This window comes from Phyllobates terribilis, unplaced genomic scaffold, assembly GCF_046119375.1.
Source record: "Phyllobates terribilis strain yellow unplaced genomic scaffold, ASM4611937v1 Scaffold_5__5_contigs__length_657084704, whole genome shotgun sequence".
Classification (NCBI taxonomy): Eukaryota; Metazoa; Chordata; class Amphibia; order Anura; family Dendrobatidae; genus Phyllobates; species Phyllobates terribilis.
In genome coordinates this window covers 39,435,049-39,455,935 of record NW_027362765.1, presented here as the reverse complement: position 1 = coordinate 39,455,935, position 20,887 = coordinate 39,435,049, and the positions used below count along the sequence as shown (strand labels likewise).

Genomic DNA, 20,887 nt, shown 5'->3' with positions numbered 1-20,887 from the left:
AGGGAGTAGGAGAAAATGACAGGACGACCAGGTAAGGTATAAGAAGGGGGGCTGGGGAGCATCAAAGGCAGGCTTACAGCTTGGGCACCGCTGAGAGTAAAATGGCAGACATGTCTCACCCTGATACCCTCCATGGATTGCCCCACAGTCATGTAAGTGTACCATTACCTTTTTCATATGGCTAATGGAGCTTGGATATCTCTGGGCAATTACCACCTCCTTCTGAGATAAAGAAGGATACAGGGAAAAAGGCCACAGTAAAATCCAAGAGGTGCCTAGATTGTAACATCAGACTTCCCAACTCATATACAAAACGTCTATGTGCAGTCTCTTTCATCAGGCATCGTTGCTGACCAAGACATCCACTTCTCCAGTCTCTGGCCAACAGGATATTCTTGTGTATAGAGAAGATAGTGAGATCCATTTCAGCAGTTCACCTTCGGGGATCCGACAGTCAGGAGGCAGATTACCTCAGCAGGCGTCAGATGAAGGCTTCAGAATGGGAACTGAACAAAGAGGTGTTCCAGCAACTAACTCGCAGATGGGGTCAGCCGCACCTAGACCTTTTTGCATCCAGAATGAATGCAAAGACGACATCTTTTTTCTCTCTCGACCCAGGAGATCATCCTCTGGCAGTGGATGCTCTCTCACAATATATTGGGGAGAAGGCCTAACATATGCCTTCCCATCTGCTCCTCTAATTCCGAGAATGCTGCGGAAAATTCAGGAAGATCGGGCGACAGTCATAGCAATTGTCCCGTTCTGGCCAAGGAGGAGTTGGCTCTCCCTTCTACGTCATCTAGCGTTGGAAGACCCAATCATTTTACCATTTCAGGAAGATCTTCTGACGCAAGGTCCACTGTTGCATCGGGATCTTCAACAACTCTAGCTCTCAGCTTGGCTTCTGAAGGGGAGATCCTGAAGAACAAGGGCTTATCCGCCAGAGTGATCCAGACTATGCAGGCTAGTAGAAAACCTGTAACCCAGGCCATATATAAAACAATTCTGGAGGACCTTTTGTCAGTTCCACAGGACGGTAGACACCTCTCGGCCAGACATCCCTGTGATCCTGGATTTCTTGCAGGCGAGATTTGACCCAGGTCTTAGACCTGCACTAGGTGCCTTCTTCGACACATCATTGTCCTCGCATCCCTGGATAATCAGGTTTGTCAAGGCAATCCAGAGACTTAGGCCTACCTAGAGAATTTCTTCCCCTCCGTGGGATCTGAATCTTGTCCTGAGAGTCCTTTGCAAACCTGCATTCGGCCCAGTTAATGAGTTAGGTATAAAGAACTTGACTCTGAAAACAGTCTTGGTGGCAATCACCACGGCTAAATGGTTGGGTGAAATCCAGGTTCTATCTGTTGTCGAGCCATGTATGCAGATTCGGGATGATTGCATCATTCTCAAGCTGGATCCAAGTTTCTCCCCGAAGGTGGTGTCATCGATGACCTTAAACCAAGAAGTAGTTCTTCCATCATTTTGCGAAAACCCTAGGAATCAGAGGGAGGAAGAGTTCCATCATCTCGATGTCCGCAGAGCAGTGTTGGCCTATTTGGAAGCCACTTGGAACTGGAGATTAGACTCTAATCTCTTTATACAGTTTTGGGGAAAAATAGAGGCAGGAAGGCTTCAAAACCATCCTTAGCTAGATGGGTCACATCCATGATTTATCTAGAATATCTTTCAGATGGACAGCCTCCCCCTGAAATTATCAAAGTCCATTCCACCAGAGCAATTTCCACCTCATGGACAACTAGAGCAGGGGCTACCATTGAACAGATATGTACCGCAGCCACATGGTCAGGACATACTATTTTCTGAAAACACTACAAGCTAGATGTTCTCTCACAGCAGAGATCTGCGTTTGGTAGGATGGTACTTCAGGCAGTTATCCCACCCTAAGCTATGAGTTCTTGGGTATATTCCTATGGTGCTGTCATGGGGACGTACTGGAAAACCGGAATTAGTCTTACCGGTAATGATGTTTCCAGGAGTCCACATGACAGCACCCTTATTTCCCTCCTTATATTGCTACTGTATGTGACTCTAACATATGTCTAAGCAGTCTAAAATAAAATTTTGTTGTACCCAGCCAATGTGGTTCTTGGAAAATCACTGAGGAGGTTGGGGGTGAGAGGGCTTTTAACCTCTTGTGCTTCCTGTCCGTACTCAGGATATGGGATTACTCCTCCTATGGTGCTGTCATGTGGACTCCTGGAAACATCATTACCGGTAAGACTAATTCCTTTTTTTCTTCAACGCCCAATGGTATAAAATTCTGTGACACACCTGTGGTATCAATGTGATCACTGCACTCTTGGATGAATTTATTGAGAGGTGTACTTTGTAAACTGGGATTGTTTATGGGGGGGGTTGCTGTTCTGGCACCTCAGGGGCTCTCCCAGTGGGTCATGGCACCCGCAAAACATAACAGCTAATTCTGCACTACAATATGGTGCTCTTTCTTTCTCCGCTTTCCACTGTGCCTGAAAAGTAGTTCCTGATTATTATCCCTCATTCATTGCTTGAATATTGTGTCTAGCTGTTTAGTCTCGTTCAGTCTCCAGCTCCTTGTTCTGAGAACTATCTTACCCAAACTGTTCCCACTTCTCTACGGATTGTTCCTACTACTACTGCAAGAACTTCTGCTACTGTCTGCTCTTTCCTGCTCGTGCTCCTCCGGTCACTGGACTCCAGTAGGCTTTAAGTAGGCCCAAACAGGAAACTAGATGGATTCCACAGGTTCAGAATCTTCCATCTTAGTAATGGGCAATTGCAGGACACAACAGCATCCTCCAGTGGTAAGAAGTGGAATTACAGCCCAATATCAAGGTGAAAAATAGCAGCCACTAGTGGTCAAACTGTAGAAGGACAACAGAAATCCTGACACTCACTCTCCACAAAGAGAAATGTTACCCTTAGATCCCAGTCAGAAACCTCTAATACTGCCATATCAGATCTCGTGCTTTGCACTGACGAGGGGCAACACCCCGAAACATAGTGAAACAGATTGAGATTCTGGTTTGGCTCATTAAAGGGGACTTTTAGAATTGCGACTTCCAATAGATAGCACTAGAGTTCAAGTCCTCATCCTTTCTGAATAGGCAATTTGCATGTGTACTATTGTGTCATCCAGGACAGGCATTTCGCTGGCCAAGCAGTACAGCAGCTGGTGGTTGCAAAAAGTGTGTTGTAGATCTGTGAACTAGCTGCGGGCTGCGTTTCGCTCATTGTTAACTTTGAGTGGATAGGTGAGTGCATAAGATGGAGTCCGTCTTTACAGTCATGTTCAAGTTATGAGTACAGCGAGTTGGCAGTATTTGTGACATCTATAATATAATTCTTGATGCATCCCTTTGTCCGAAGCCTTTATAGACTGTGCAAGCGCGAAGCAGACAGAAGAACGCGTCCAGCCGTTACAGGTAAGAGGAGTGTATGACGCCGGAGATCGCAGTATGCACTGAACGCATACCGCGATCTCCGGCTACATACTTACCTGACTGGGAGGAGTGTGACCACGGCGCCTCTGTTCTGGCCGGAGACCGGGGTAGGAGTGCGGCGTCGGAATCGGTGCATGCGCATAGCGCGCTATCAGGGGCCATTTTACTGAAGACACATTTGCACATTACACATTATTTTTTTGTATGTGTGCAGAGTGATCGGGATGAGGGGTACCATGCATACCAGGCTAGGGATAAGGGGCTACCATGCATACCAGGATGAGGGATGGGGTACCATGCATACCAGGATTGAGGATGAGGGGTACCATGCATACCAGGATAGGGATGAGGGGGTACCATGCATACCAGAATGAGGGATGAATGGGGACCATGCATACCAGGATACGGATGAGGGGTACCATACATACCAGGATGAGGGATCGGGTGCCATGCATACCAGGATAGGGATAAGGGTGCCATGCATACCAGGATGAGGGGCCATGCATACCAGGATAGGGATGAGGGGGCACCATGCATACCAGGATAGGGATGAGGGGGTACCATGCATACCAGGATACGGATGATGGGCCATGCATACCAGGATGAGGGATAGGGTGTCATTCATACCAGGATTGGGGGATGAGGGGTGCCATGCATTCCAGGATGGGGATGAGGGGGGTACCATGCATACCAGCATTAGGCTGAGGGAGGCATACATACCAGGATTGGGGATGAGGGAGCCGTGCATACCAGGATTGGGGATGAGGGAGCCGTGCATACCAGGATTGGGGATGAGGGGTGCCATGCATACCAGGATTGGGGATGAGGGGACCATGCATACCAGGATGAAGGATGGGATGCCATGCATACCAGTATTGGGATAAGGGGTGCCATACATACCAGGATTGGGGATGAGGGAGCTGTGCATACCAGGATTGATATGAGGGGTGCCATGCATACCAGGATTGGGGATGAGGGGTGCCATGCATACCAGGATTGGGGATGAGGGGGCCATGCATACCAGGATGAAGGACGGGATGCCATGCATAATAGTATTGGGATAAGGGGTGCCATACATACCAGGATACGGATGAGGGAGCTGTGCATACCAGGATTGATATGAGGGGTGCCATGCATACCAGGATTGGGGATGAGGGGTGCCATGCATACCAGGATTGGGGATGAGGGAGCCGTGCATACCAGGATTGGGGATGAGGGGTGCCATGCATACCAGGATTGGGGATGAGGGGACCATGCATACCAGGATGAAGGATGGGATGCCATGCATACCAGTATTGGGATAAGGGGTGCCATACATACCAGGATTGGGGATGAGGGAGCTGTGCATACCAGGATTGATATGAGGGGTGCCATGCATACCAGGATTGGGGATGAGGGGTGCCATGCATACCAGGATTGGGGATGAGGGGGCCATGCATACCAGGATGAAGGACGGGATGCCATGCATAATAGTATTGGGATAAGGGGTGCCATACATACCAGGATACGGATGAGGGGGTACCATGCATACCAGGATATGGATGAGGGGGTACCATACATACCAAGATAGGGATGAGGGTGCCATGCATACCAGGATGAGGGGTACCATACATACCAAGATAGGGATGAGGGATGGGGTACCATGCATACCAGGATCAGGATGAGGGGTACCATACATACCAAAATAGGGATGGGGTGCCATGCATACCAAGATTGGGGGATGAGGGGGCCATGCATACCAGGATAAGGCTGAGGGGGCCATGCATACCGGGATTAGGGATGGGGAGCCATGCATACCAGGATTAGGGATGGGGTGCCATGCATATGAGGATTGGGATGAGGTGTGCCATGCATACCAGGATTGGGATGAGGGGTGCCATGCGTACCAGGATGGGGGATGAGGGGTGCCATCCGTACCAGGATTGGGGATGAGGGGTGCCATCCGTACCAGGATTGGGGATGAGGGGTGCCATCCGTACCAGGATTGGGGATGAGGGGTGCCATCCGTACCAGGATTGGGGATGAGGGGTGCCATCCGTACCAGGATTGGGGATGAGGGGTGCCATCCGTACCAGGATTGGGGATGAGGGGTGCCATATGTACCAGGATTGGGGATGAGGGGTGCCATACGTACCAGGATTGGGGATGAGGGGTACCACGCATACCAGGATAGGGATGAGGGGTACCATGCATACCAGGATAGGATGGGGGCAGCACATAACAGGATGGGGGAACAGGATTGGGCAGCACAAATACCAGGATTGGGGGACTGCACAAATACCAGGATTGGAGGGCAGCACAAATACCAGGATTAGAGGGCAGCACAAATACCAGGATTGGGGGGCAGCACAAATACCAGGATGGGGGACCATATACCAATAAAAATGCTCGCCACCCAGGCGTAGAACGACGGGTTCAATAGCTAGTTCTAGAATATATTTGATCTGAGAATAAAACAGTTACACTTTAAATTTCGTTATGTTTCCTTTCATCTCCTGTAATTGTATTTTTACATATATTATTACATAGGATAGCACGGTGCCTCAGTGGTTAGCACTGCAGCCTTGCAGCGTTTGGGTCCTGGGTTCAAATCCCACCAAGGACAACATCTGCAAGGAGTTTGTGTGTTCTCCCCGTGTTTGCGCGGTTTCCTCCGGGTTCTCCGGTTTCCTCCCACACTCCAAAGACATACTGATAAGGAATGTAAATTGTGAGCCCCAATGGGGACAGCGATGATAATGTATGTAAAGCACTGCGGAATATGTCGCCGCTATATAAAAATAAAGATTATTATTATTATTATTTTTATGATTTTACATTGCCTCATCTTCTTGCCATTTAGGTATCGGATCCCTTCAGTAGCGATCTGTTATATAAGAGAAATTTCCTAATTGATCATCAAGGATTGATAGAGACAAGGACAAGAATGCGGAGAGGATATTACACCTCACTTTAGAAATCCTCTTTCGGCTGCAACCTCCACACGTCCAGCCTTTATGATGTTACATCATAATTTTCTTCCCATTTAGGTCCTTATAATATTGGATCCTCTCAGTGGATGTCTTCTATATGAGATCATTTTCCTGATTGATCCATCAAGGATGGATATGGACAATGAGAAGATGGGGGAGAGGATTTTACACCTCACCCTTGAGATCCTCTTCCGGCTTACTGGAGAGGTGAGAGATTCTGATGTCACATTACATCATTCTTATCTATGGGAGAGGTGAGGACTCACTGGAGAAATGAAGACTCTGGAAATGTCTGTACTGAGATTTATTAATGTGTCTTTCCATAACCAGGATTACACAGTGGTGAAGAAGACTTCTAGTGAGCGCTGTCAGGCCCCTGTGTCTGAGGGATGGGGAAGACCCCTGAGCCCAATCACAGGGCATCCACCTCACCCCCTCTTACATGAGGACATCAATGACCAGAAGATCCTAGAACTCACCTACAAGATAATTGAGCTGCTGACAGGAGAGGTGACACTGCTGGGACATTGTTCAGTAATACTATGACGGGATTTGGGTGATGATGGTATCATTGTATTTGTCAGGTTCCTATAAGGTGTCAGGATGTCACCATCTGTTTTTCAATGGAGGAGTGGGAGTATTTAGAAGGACACAAAGATCTGTACAAGAATGTCATGATCGAAATTCCTCAGCGCCTCACATCACCAGGTAATAGAACTAAATACACACGGTCTATAATTATCTGTATGTAAAGAATGTATTCAGTCCATGTATGTATTTCCCCCAGTTCTATCCAGTAAGAGGACAACACCAGAGAGATGTCCCCATCCTCTCCTTCCACAGGACTGTAACCAAGAAAATCCCAATGTTCCTCAGGATCATCAGGTAGAAGGAAAGATTATTATTATTTAACGGTCTTTGGCTTGATCTCGAGCAATGGCAACTTGATGGATGAACAATCTGTAGGAAGAATGATCTTTTTCAAGCCTAAATAGGTCCACCAGGGTCTTCGCTGCCATTATTTTGATTATATCAAGCCATCAGGTTGCTGGTCTTCCTCTTCATCTTATTCCTTCTATTCTTCCGAACATTATGTCCTTCCCCAGTAGCTGCTCTCTTTGTATGATGTGTCCAAAGTAGGCAAGTCGTAATTTGGTGATCCTTGTTTTCAGTGACATGTCTGACTTGATTTGTTCCAAAATTGATTTGTATGTTCTTCTTGCCATGCATGGTATTGATAGCATCCTTTCCCAACACCAGATTTCGAATACTCCAATTCTTCTGTCCTGTTTCTTTACCGTCCAGGCTTTGCATCCATATGTCACTACAGAAAAAAACAAACTATGTACGAGCCTCATGTTTATCGCTAGTGAAATGTTCCTCTTTTTGAAGACCTTGTCCAGAGACTTCATTGTTTATTTACCTATAGCTATTCTCCTATTGACTTCCGGTATTGTCTCTGCATCTTGAGTGATCATTGATCTGAGTAGGTTGAATTCCTTTACAACTTCCTGTTTATTGCCATCCATCTCAAATGTGTCCTAGTTGTACCTGGCAGTAGTCAATATCTTTGTCTTCTTTGTATTGAGTAGCAGTCTGTAAGAAAATCCTTACTGAAAGCTGGAAGAGCTAGGAAAACACTGTGGACAATTCTTCTTAAAAGCAGAGAGTGAAATTTTGTTACGCTCACGCCTGGACCGTCTGGCGTGAGCGTGGATTGGGGTCCCACTGGGCCACGAGCCGAGGAGTTCTTGGAGGGGCGGACTGGCAGGTTTGGCGGTATGTGAATAAGCACTGGCAGGTCCGGTAGGTCCAGCAGGTATGCAAGTAGGTACTGGTGGGCACGGCTGATATGCAGACAGGCAGGCACTGGTAGGCTCAGCTGGTATACAGACAGGCAGGTAGACTGGCTGGGTAGGGCCCAGTACAGACTGGAATACAGGAGCGGGATTGCAGGCACGGCCAGGGAGCGGAGCGGGACTGCTGGCGCGGCCAGGGAGCGGAGCGGGACTGCTGGCACGGCCAGGGAGCGGAGCGGGACTGCTGGCGCGGCCAGGGAACGGAGCGGGACTGCAGGCGCGGCCAGGGAACGGAGCGGTACGGTAGGCGCCGCCAGGGAGCGGAGCGGGACGGCAGGCATGATAAGGCACGACACGGTTCTGTTCATACAGAACTGACAGGGTCAGGAAAGCACAGGATGATAGCAAGTACACAGAGGATAAATACAGGGATAGGGAAACGGGACCGACAGAGCCAGATACACACAAGGTACTTACAGTGAAGTAGCGAGTGGACACTCTCATAAACTGAAGTACAGAGACGACAGGTAGGAGATAGGTTCTGGTACAGACACTAGAGGTAAAGGGAAAGACCGGACATAGATGCTAACAGGTTCCAGGCAAGGACACAGTTCAGATAGGAACTGACACAAGAATGGGATACAGGTACAGGCCTGGGTACTCAGGGTGGCAGAAACAGACTAGATAAATCACAGGTAAAGGTTCAGGGAACAGGCCTGGATACACAGCCCCTAGGGTGGCGGAAACAGGCTAGATACAGGACAGGACCTGGCAACTCAGCAGTTGCACAGAACACACATAATGTTGCTCAGGCACCTCCCAATGGGTGGAGGTTCCTTAAGTACCCAGTGACTTACAGCAATAGGCTGGGGACACTTTAGGAATGCGCGCACTGTTCCTTTAAGAATCAGGAAGTGCTGGCGCCGTCCGCCCTAAGCATGCAGCCAAGACAAATGCACACAGCAACCAGAGGAACACAGTGCGCAGCCTAGACTGTTGAGTAAGTCGGTGGTCTTGCATGGTGGGGGATGGGAAGCCATGCCATCATGCCGCCAGGGATGTTACAAATTTATTCAGAGATATGCGGCAGAACAGTTAAGAATGCAGGCAGGGAAAATACACTGGCACGCACAAATGTCTAGATCAGCAAAACAACATTGGGATATCTGGCGGTGGACTGGCGATAGAATGGCCCCGAACAACAGTATCAGAGGCTTTTTATACATGGTTTAGGCAAAGAAACCACATTGCGGAAAAAGGCATATACCTGATAACCTTTTACTGCAGAGAGAGACTTGTATTTTAGAAAAAAGCATATGATGACACAATATGACAACATTAATGAACATTTCCCCAAACTACATTAAAAACCCATAAATCTCTGTTCCTCTTATCTATTGTTGTTACTCCCATACACTGATGGCTCCTGATTCTGGTTTCTATCTCAGTTCAATATATACACTACTCACTACCATATAATTCCACTTGTTAACTATCACAGTGCCCTGCAGCTGTTCCAATTAATCTCCCTGGACTCCATCCATACTTACTACACTGTGTTCCAAATTATTATGCAAATAATATTTTCTCAGATTTTCCCAAATTACCTATATGAATTGTAGTCATTGTAATTTTCCAGTCAAATAACTATTAGAGTACAATTGAAAGGTTTTTGTACAAACTGCCTATGATAACAGTATATTTTTAAAAAAATAAAAAACTCAAACTGCACTCAAAATGCATGTTCCAAATTATTATGCACAGCAGAGTTTTCAACCTTTTCATTTTAATAAAGAACAAAACAATGGTCATTTTTGAAATTATAAGCATTAGCAGGTTATTACAAACTGAAATCAAACAGTTTTCAACTCAAAACTTTATTCTAGGTGATGTTACATTTGCACATAGGACCCCTTTTCGAAAGGAGCTTCTGAACTCTCTCGTCCATTGAATTTGTCAGGTTTTGGATGGTTTCTGCTTTAATTGTTTTGCATGCGGACAGAATACCCTCCCAGAGCTGTTGCTTAGATGTGAACTGCCTCCCGCCATCATAGACACTCCTTTTGATGATGCTCCAGAGGTTCTCAATGGGGTTGAGGTCAGGGGAGCATGGGGGCCACACCATAAGTTTGTCCCCTTTTATGCCCACAGCAGCCAGAGATGCAGATGTGTTATGTGCAGCATGAGACGGGGCATTATCATGCATGAAATGATCTCGATGGTCCAGATGGATGGAGTGGAGGATGGCTGGTTGATGGACACCCCATGCAAACACGGCTACGGTTCTAACAAGTAGGAGGTGGAGTAATGTTTTGGGCTGGAATCATGGGGAGAGAGATTGTCGGCCCTTTTAGGATCCCTGAAGGGGTAAAGATGAACTCCATAATGTATGTTGGGTTTCTCAAACAGCACTTCCTTCCATGGTTCAAGAAGAAGAACCGTGCATTCCGCAGCAAGATCATTTTCATGCATGATAATGCCCCGTCTCATGCTGCACATAACACATCTGCATCTCTGGCTGCTATGGGCATAAAAGGGGACAAACTTATGGTGTGGCACCCATGCTCCCCTGACCTCGTTGGCATGAGGTATGAGCGCAGTAGTCCGATAATTTCCACGGCTAGTAGCATCTCCCTTCTTCGGAATAGGAATAAACATGCATCTTGTCCAGTCCTTGGGCGACTTACCAGTTGTCCATATCTGTGGACACAGGCATGTGATGACATCAACTGCTGCTTCAAGAGACCTTATTAGCAAACGTTCATGATCAGTTCCCCAGTCAGCTCATGGCCTTGTTTTCACATTAATGATCGATGACCTCCATCGTTGGTGAACACATATGCAGTCAATCTGATTCTTATAGTCCCCATTCAGTGATGTTCATGTGTAGTTTCCATTTGTGATTTTTGAAGAAGGTGTTCATGACGGACAGTTGATTTCTCATACAAAAGTCAATGAATCTTCCTCCAGCCTCATTGCGTTTGCAAAGTCCAAAGTTTCCTTCAATGGTTCCATGTTTGCCATGGTCCACTTTGTCATTCAAGTCTCCCATGAAAATGAGTAAGTCTTGTTTTGGCATCTTGTTGATTTTTTTTTTTCTTGAACCTGATCTTAGAATAGTTCAACGTCGTCCTCCTTGGCATCTGTTGATGGTGAGTAGACTTGTACTGTGACATGGATTGTCACTCCTTATAATCATATTGAGATTATTATTTCTCAATATAGAGGAAAAACAAGGGAGGATACAATCCGACAGCGACCGTCGAGGTAAAATTACAAAGTTCTTTCCAAGATCATGCTAAAAAGTTAAAAGAAACCTGACGTGTTTCTGCCACAAACGAAGCGGCGTTTGACTTAGCATGATCTTTGAGTAAACGTTGTAATTTTACCTGGACGGTCGCTGATGGATTATGTCCTCCCTTTTTTTCCTCACCATGGCTGTGCTCACCGGCTGGATCAGCACCCTCCAATGACACATCTGCCAACCTCAGCTATGCACAGGATACTACATGGAGCTCCAAGCCCTCCTCTCCTCATTTCTCAATATAGTTGCATGTGGTATCAATGCAAAACATATACATTTATATACTGTATATGTTTAATGTGTTAAAATTAATAAGGCAGGCTATCATAGGCAAACTTCCGCAGATTTTGTTACAAAATTTGGACACTGAATACCCATATTTTTTGGGGCATTCGTTGTTTGGGATTTTTTTTTGTACATATCATTTGAGCACTATGTTGCTACTGTGCTCTGATTTTTTTATATTATTTTAGCCTTATACAGTGATATTATTTCAGCACTGTATCTTGCACTGTCTATTGGTATTTTTGAGCACTGTATATTGGTATTGATTCATAGGATTTTTTTGAACTTATTGGTATTTTTAGTATATTGGGACAGAAATGGCAGCTATGGGGGCCATTAGCAGACCCTTGGCTGCCATGACAACCCATTGCAGATGTTGCCTGCAGTCATACTTAACATTATGTACAACATTTGCAGTGGTATTGTCACATGGCAACACTTTGCTGCTTAATGGATGAAGTGCTATGGTCGGCCAGGGAAATGATGAGTCTCCTGTAGTCCTGCTGCACCTGAAGCTAGTCTGCCATCTGCTGTGATTCATGTGCAGAATGGCGTAGACTGACAGCTATTTCTCTTGACTCCACTATACACGAGCGCTTCGTTAAGCCAAGCAGTGTACTCTATAAGAGAGGCAATACTAGACTTCTCTGTTCTCCTCTTATCTCTTAGAGAACAAAATGATTGGCAATCTGAAATTAGACATGCTGGATCCTTCTCATTAGACTGTTCCCATACTCATTAGACTGTTCGCCAATATTGGCAAGTTCCGCTGACATTAGTCTAATACACTGCTCAAAAAAATAAAGGGAACACTTAAACAACATAATATAACTCCAAGTAAATCAAACTTCTGTGAAATCAAACTGTCCACTTAGGAAGCAACTCTGATTGACAATCAATTTCACATGCTGTTGTGCAAATGGAATAGACAATAGATGGAAATTATTGGCAATTATCAAGACACCCTCAATAAAGGAGTGGTTCTGCAGGTGGGGACCACAGACCACATCTCAGTACCAATGCTTTCTGGCTGATGTTTTGTTCACTTTTGAATGTTGGTTGTGCTTTCACACTCTGGGTAGCATGAGACGAACTCTACAACCCACAGAAGTTGCTCAGCTAGTGCAGCTCATCCAGGATGGCACATCAATGCGAGCTGTGGCAAGAAGGTTTGCTGTGTCTGTCAGTGTAGTGTCCAGAGGCTGGAGGTGCTACCAGGAGACAGGCCAGTACACCAGGAGATGTGGAGGGGGCCGCAGGAGGGCAACAACCCAGCAGCAGGACCGCTACCTCCGCCTTTGTGCAAGGAGGAACAGGAGGAGCACTGCCAGAGCCCTGCAAAATTACCTCCAGCAGGCCACAAATGTGCATGTGTCTACACAAACGGTTAGAAACCGACTCCATTAGGGTGGTATGAGGGCCCGACGTCCACAGATGGGGGTTGTGCTCACAGCCCAACACCGTGTAGGACGCTTGGCATTTGCCACAGAACACCAGGATTGGCAAAGTCGCCACTGGCGCCCTGTGCTCTTCACAGATGAAAGCAGGTTCACACTGAGCACATGTGACAGACGTGACATAGTCTGGAGACGCCGTGGAGAGCGATCTGCTGCCTGCAACATCCTTCAGCATGACCGGTTTGGCAGTGAGTCAGTAATGGTGTGGGGTGGCATTTCTTTGGAGGGCCGCACAGCTCTCCATGTGCTTGCCAAAGGTAGCCTGACTGCCATTAGGTACCGAGATGAGATCCTCAGACCCCTTGTGAGACCATATGCTGGTGCGGTTGGCCCTGAGTTCCTCCTAATGCAGGACAATGCCAGACCTCATGTGGCTGGAGTGTGTCAGCAGTTCCTGCAAGATGAAGGCATTGAAGCTATGGACTGGCCTACCCGTTCCCCAGACCTGAATCCGATTGAGCACATCTGGGACATCATGTCTCGCTCCATCCACCAACGTCACATTGCACCACAGACTGTCCAGGAGTTGGCGGATGCTTTAGTCCAGGTCTGGGAGGAGATCCCACAGGAGAGCATCCGCAACCTCATCAGGAGCATGCCCAGGCATTGTAGGGAGGTCATACAGGCACGTGGAGACCACACACAATACTGAGCCTCATTTTGACTTGTTTTAAGGACATTACATCAAAGTTGGATCAGCCTGTAGTGTGTTTTTCCACTTTAATTTTGAGGGTGACTTCAAATCCAGGCCTCCATTGGTTAATAAATTTGATTTCCATTGATGATTTTTGTGTGACTTTGTTGTCAGCAAAGAGAATATTTCATTCATTCAGATCTAGGATGTGTTATTTGAGTGTTCCCTTTATTTTTTTGAGCAGTGTATATTTATGAGCTGTTAGAAGTACAATTTATATCAGGACAGTGTCATCAGAGGCGCATCTATGTGGAGTTGGGGGGGCAGCCGGGGCATGTGCCCTGGGTGCAGCCGGCAAAGGGGGTGTTGTCGGGCCGCATAATGCGGCGTTCTAAAGTGTCTCCCCCGGCGACTGCATTCTGCCGGACCAGGATTCGGCCGTTCTCTGAGCAGGCTGTCATGTTGATAGCCAGCTCACAGAAGCTGCAGCGCGCCGGCTCCTAGTGTCCAGGGATCAATTGTACTTGCGTCTTCCAGGTGCAAGTACAATTGAAGCTCTGGTCAGAGCGACGCCATCAGCGTGATCAGGTCATGTGATCAGGTCATGTGATCACACTGCTGACGTCACTTATCCGCACCAGAAGTGCACGAAGAATATTAGTGGAAAGTGCTCTGTGCTCCAGAGCTGAAGACACCGAAGGTTAAATGTAACGGGGGGCTGAGGATGTTTAATGTATGGGGGGATATTTACTGTGTGGGAGGGTGTATATTTACTGTGTATGTGGAGAACTTAAATACACTGTGGGAGGGGGGTATTTACTGTGTGTGGAGGGGTCAAGTACACTGTGGGGGGTAAATACACTGTGGTGGGGGAAATTTACTGTGTGGGAGGGGGGTATTTACTGTATGTGGGGATATTTACTGTGGGGAGAATTTACTGTGTGGGGGAGATTTAGTGTATTTACTGTTTGAGGATGATTAAGTACAATGGAGCTGGGGGAGATTTAATGAAAATGAATTGAGCAAGGACGGACACGTCTGGTCGGAATGTGGCCAGGAGTATGCAAATTGCATTCTTGTGCAAGGGAGAATCCTAAAAGTGTGCAGTGCATGCGCTGTGAGAAGTCAGAAGCTTGCTGTCACAGAGTGACTGCAGACTTTCATCTCAAACCTGAACAAGCCCTTTAATTATAAAATGAAGCCCTATAACCAATCATAACAGTGTGTCAACAATCCATAGCCATACTGTCAGGATTATGCTCTCCTAGCTGGTTCCAGCAGTCATCACATGGCCACTTCACTCATATGCAATTTTCACATTTACGGTCACATGATAACTAGTTTCTCTTCCTGCTTCTCTCAGTTTTCCACTGAATATTGAGAGAATTAGGGAGAGAAGTTCGTCGGCACTTGACTAAGTGTGCAAATCGCACATGTGCTGGTGGGGGGGCGCCAAACTGAATTCTTGCCCCGGGTGCCAAAAAACATAAATACACTTCTGAGTGTCATCTACGAAGTGCTGTACTTGGTTTGAACAGTTATTTTCTGCTAACAGACTCCCTTTTAAAGCGCACCTGTCAGCAGGATTGTGCTCAGTAAACCCGGATCTTCAAAGAAGGGTCTTTAAAACGACTTGCTTGAGAAGGAAAACATGGAAGGAGGCACACGCAAAGAAGCTGGGAGCTTCAATTTATATAATACCACATTGATCGGTCTGTGGACCTCGAACGGACCGATAAAGTGGGGACCTAACTTGAAAGAAGCCATTTTAAGGCAGATGTATTTCAAAGAGAGCCACACCTTACATCCTGCATGGAAGGTTAGTGGATCCAAGCGTCTCTTGTGGGCATGCCTCTTCATCCAGTCGGAGGACTTCTCCAGGGTGGCTTTGGTATCGCTCCACATCTTGGAAAATTCTTCAGTGAGCGCATCGGCTGCAGGAACGCCAGAAGCAGCGGACACAGGAAGGGTAACACCAGGCTGGTCACCATAAATGATGAAGAATGGTGATTTCTTGGAGGACTCACATGATTATTATAAGAGAATTCTGCCCAAGGTAACAGTTTCACCCAGTCGTCATGGTGGACATTCATAAAATGCCGCAGAATATTGGATAGGATTTGGTTGACTCTCTCCACTTGACCGTTGGACTGGGGATGGTATGCAGATGAAAAGTCCAGGTTCACATTTAACAGTTTACATGTAGCTCTCCAGAACATGGAAGTCAACTGGACGCCCCTGTCGGAAACTATGTGCAGTGGAAACCCATGAAGGCGGAACATGTGCTGTATAAACCACTCATCGAGCTCGGCAGTGGACAGGAGACTAGGTAAAGTAGAAAGTCATTCTAGAAAGCCATTTTCCAGAAGTGATCTACCACAACCAAAATGACAGAACAAACAGAGGGCACAGGAAGGTCCGTAATGAAGTCCATTACCATGTGCTGCCAGGTAGCTGAAGGAACAGCAAGTGGAAGAAGACGCCCGAACTGAAGATGCTTAGGGGTTTTGTTACGCGTACAGAAAGGGCAGGCAGAAACTTACTCCAGAATATTGTTTCTCATGGTAGGCCACCAATAATGAGGAGAAATTAGTTGCGTAGTCTTCTTCCTTCCGGCATGACCAACCAACTTAAAAGAATGCCCCCACTGCAGAACTCTCTTCTTATCGGATTCTGGCACTTAATTCTTCCCAGGAGGAATTTGAGACACGTTCACTGGGGCTACAGTCACCACCCTGTAGGGTTCAATAACATGCAGGGGAACTCCTTTTGGTCAGGAGGTAGAAAGGTCCTAGAGGGGGCATCTGCCTTGACGTTCTTGTAGGCTGGATGAAAATGTAGGTCGAAATCAAAATGGGCGAAGAACAGCGACCACGCGGATTCAGCCTTTGCACCAACTGTAGGTAGGCCGAGGTCTTGTGGTTGGTGCTTATGATGACCGGATGGACTACTCCTTTGAGTAAGTAACGCCATTCTCTAGGACCATCTTGGTTGCCAGCAGAAACTCTTGGTCGCCAATTGAGTAGTTACGTTCAGGAGCTGAAAAAAATCTTTGAAAAGAACCCGCAAGTTACCATACGACCGGAGTTAGGCTTCTGCGTGAGAACTGCCCCTGCGCCGGAAGATGAATCATCCACTTCCAGGAAGAATTGTTTGTTTAGCTCAGGTCGGTGAAGCACAGGAGCAGAAGAGAAGGCCTGTTTTCGAGAGAGAAATGCCTCCTTAGCCTCCGGAGTCCATATCTTAAGATTAGTACTATTGCTGTCCGGGACGAACAATGAGGAATTAGCTGGCAGTAATAGTTGGCAAATCCTAGGAACAGCTGAATAGCTTTAATGCCATCAAGACGTGGCCAATTGAGAATGGATGATACCTTAATAATAATCTTTTTATTTATATAGCGCCAACATATTCCGCAGCGCTTTACAATTCAGACACATTATCGGCACTGTCCCCATTGGGGCTCACAATCTAAATTCCCTATCCGTATCTCTTTGGAATGTGGGAGGAAACCGGAGAACCCGGAGGAAACCCACGCAAACACGGGGAGAACATACAAACTCCTTGCAGATGTTGTCCTTGGTGAGATTTGAACCCATGACCCCAGCGCTGCAAGGCTGCAGTGCTAACCACTGAGCCACCGTGCTGCCCATTTTAGGTTTCCTTCCACTGGAGATGCCTGGACTTGTTGGAGGGGGTTGTTGCTTGATAGAAGTGTGGGGTGATTATATAATTTATTATTTAAAATCTAACAAATTTAAATATTGAAATAAGGAAATGACAGACGGATCCATCTTCAGCCTCGTATCCAAGATGATACATCCTAGGAAAGGTAGAGAGGTCTGCTGAAAAATGCATTCCTCATACTTGGCATACAGGCGATTCTCTCTGGGTCTCTGCAGGGCTAGACAAACATTTCTCCTATGAGAAGGCAGGTCAGGAAAGAAAACTAGGATATAGTCCAGAAACACCATCACGCAGGAGTAAAGGAGATCTCTGAAGACATCCTTCATGAACCCCTGTAAGACAGCAGGGGCGTTACTGAGCCCAAATAACATCAAACGGTATTCGTAGTGACAGTCTTTTATGTTGAAAATCGTCTTCCACTCGTCTCCTTCGCATATATGGACCAGATTATATGCTCATCTAAGACCCAGTTTGATGAAGATCCTGGCAGCACTTAAGCAATCAAACAATTCCAGAATCAGTGGCAGTGGATATTTATTTTTGATCGTGAACTGGTTGAGACCTCTGTAATCGATACACGGTCAAAGAGAACCATCCTTCTTGACAAAAAAGAAGTCAGATCCAGCTGAAGACGACTTCTGGATGAATTCTCCTTTATACATTCAGACATGGCTAGGGTCTCAGCTTGCGAAAAAGGATAGATACGGCCTTCGAGGAGGTGAAGATCCCGGGAGCAGGTCAATGGGACAATTGTATAGCCTATGTGGAAGTAATATTGCTGCTTCTTTCTTAACGAAGACATCCACGTAAGGCTAGTAAGCGGACGGTAGACTCGACAGATTAGATGGTTTCGCCTGTGGCCGCACAGGATTTGCAGGTGCAATACACTTTTCGAGGCAAGACTGTCTCCATTGGAGCACTTCTACAGGACTCCAGTCTAGAACTGGCTCTTGTACGCAAAGCCACAGAAGGCCCAGGAAGTACATAAAAGGCAATCTTCTCTGTGTGTAGCATTCCTATACGGAGCTCCACTTCCTCGGTGACCACTTGGATGGCTTCAGACAGGACCCTCCCATTGACGGATGACACCAATAATAATAATAATCTTTTTATTTATATAGCGCCAACATATTCCGCAGCGCTTTACAATTCAGACAATTTACATACATTACCGGCACTGTCCCCATTGGGGCTCACAATCTACATACCAACAAAGGGTTCTCTAGGTGTTGAATGCGAATAGGTTACCGACCTTCCACTTCTTGCTGCATTAAGAATCCATCCGCACCAGAATCTAGATAAGCTGTTTCAACGAAGTGTGAACCTCCACAAGATATCGATACTGAGAGAATCAATGGTGGAGAGAAATCACTTTCGCTCAGGGAGGTGTCTCCTGCCGACCCTAAATTTTGGAGTTTCCTGACACATACGGATCAGATGTTCCATGCTCCTGCAATGGTAGCACAGTCCCTTGGCATGGCGGTGTTCCTGCCATTGTTCGGCCCACTTAAGACTGTCGAGCTCCATGGGTTTAGCCGTAGTAGCCAGATAGACGGCCGAGTAATAGGTGGCCTTTAAAAACACGGAGCCACGCTTTTCACGTGCCAAGTCTTTAGAACTTTCCTGGAACCTGAGGTCAATACACATGGTCAAGGAAATTAGGTCATCCAATGTGCAGGAATGTCTCGACTGGCCAGTTCATCAATACCTGCCAGAATGCCGCCACCAGTGCATCATTATTCCAGCCAAGTTCGGAAGACAAAGTGTGGCATATTGGCCTATGGTCAGACCACCCTGAAGCAGCCTGAGGGGGGAAGATGCTGCAGAAGTGACACTGCCCGGCTCATCGAAGACCTTGTGGAACGCCTCCAGGAAAACCTGCAAATCCGAGGTCACCGAATATGTTCTCTTCCAAAAGGGATTGATTGAGCCATGCCAGGGTCTCTCTTCCTAAGTGAGACATCAGGAAAGCAATTTTAGCCCAATCCAAGGGAAACTGGTGGGCCAGCTGTTCATAGTGCACGGTACACTGGTTAAAAAACCCATGGCACTGCTTGGGGTCCCCTTCAAATTGTGGTCGTGCAGACAGATGGGGAGCATGAATTGCAGGCTGAGTAGTAACTGCTGAGGCTGCTGCAACTTGGACTGGAGCGCCCACGTCATTGCGTCTGTCAGGAACATCACAGGGATTCGCGCGCAGACGATCCCGGTTACTCACTACCTAGCTATCAACAAGCGACACATGGAATATGTGTACAGTCATGGCCAAAAGTATTGAGAATGAGACAAATAGTAATTTTTCCAAAGTTTACTGCTTCATTTTTTGTAATGGCAATTTGCATATACTCCTGAATGTCAAAGAGTGATCAGCTTAACAGCAATTACTGTACTTGCAAAGTCAATATTTGCCCAGAAAATGAACTTTAACCCCCAAAACACATTTCAACATCATTGCAGTCCTGCCTTAAAAGGAGCAGCTAACATCGTTTTAGTGATTGATCCATTAACACAGGTGTGGGTGTTGATGAGGACAGGGCTGGCGATCAATCAGTCATGATTAAGTAAGAATGACATCACTGGACACTTTAAAAGGAGGCTGGTTCTTGGTATCATTGTTTCTCTTCAGTTAACCATGGTTATCTCTAAAGAAACACGTGCAGCCATCATTGCACTGCACAAAAATGGTCTAACAGGGAAGAGTATCGCAGCTACAAAGATTGCACCTCAGTCAACAATCTATCGCATCATCAAGAACTTCAAGGAGAGAGCTTCCATTGTTGTCAAAAAGGCTCCAGGGTGCCCAAGAAAGACCAGCAAGCGCCAGGACCGTATCTTAAAACTGTTTCAGCTGCGGGATCGGACTACCAGCAGTGCCGAGCTTGCTCAGGAATGGCAGCAGGCTGGTGTGAGTGCTTCTGCACCCACTGTGAGGCGGAGACTCTTTGAGCAAGGGCTGGTTTCAAGGAGGGCAGCAAAGAAGCCACTTCTCTCCAGAAAAAACATCAGGGACCGACTGATATTCTGCAAAAGGTACAGGGAGTGGACTGCTGAGGACTGGGGCAAAGTCATTTTCTCTGATGAATCCCCTTTTCGATTGTTTGGGACATCTGGAAAACAGCTTATTCGGAGAAGAAGAGGTGAGCGCTACCACCAGTCTTGTCTCATGCCAACTGTAAAGCATCCTGAAACCATTCATGTGTGGGGTTGCTTCTCAGCCAAGGGAATCGGCTCACTCACAGTCTTGCCTAAAAACACAGCCATGAATAAAGAATGGTACCAGAATGTCCTCCAAGAGCAACTTCTCCC

At 46.7% G+C, this 20,887-nt stretch overlaps 1 protein-coding gene across 3 annotated transcripts in view; it reads left to right on the top strand.

Annotated features, from left to right (window-relative positions):
* The window catches only part of LOC141270614 (uncharacterized), a 239,212-nt gene that overhangs the window by 78,905 nt on the left and 139,420 nt on the right, over positions 1-20,887 (top strand). For 2 of the 3 annotated variants that reach the window (XM_073680682.1, XM_073680681.1), the window contains exons 2-5: positions 6,473-6,622; positions 6,746-6,925; positions 7,000-7,123; positions 7,203-7,300. In XM_073680682.1, coding sequence (XP_073536783.1) covers positions 6,545-6,622; positions 6,746-6,925; positions 7,000-7,123; positions 7,203-7,300 — 480 coding nt within the window. In that variant the 5' untranslated portion in view covers positions 6,473-6,544. Of the gene's footprint in view, positions 1-6,472; positions 6,670-6,745; positions 6,926-6,999; positions 7,124-7,202; positions 7,301-20,887 lie in introns of those variants that run through there. The other variant, XM_073680683.1, reaches the window with a different exon arrangement.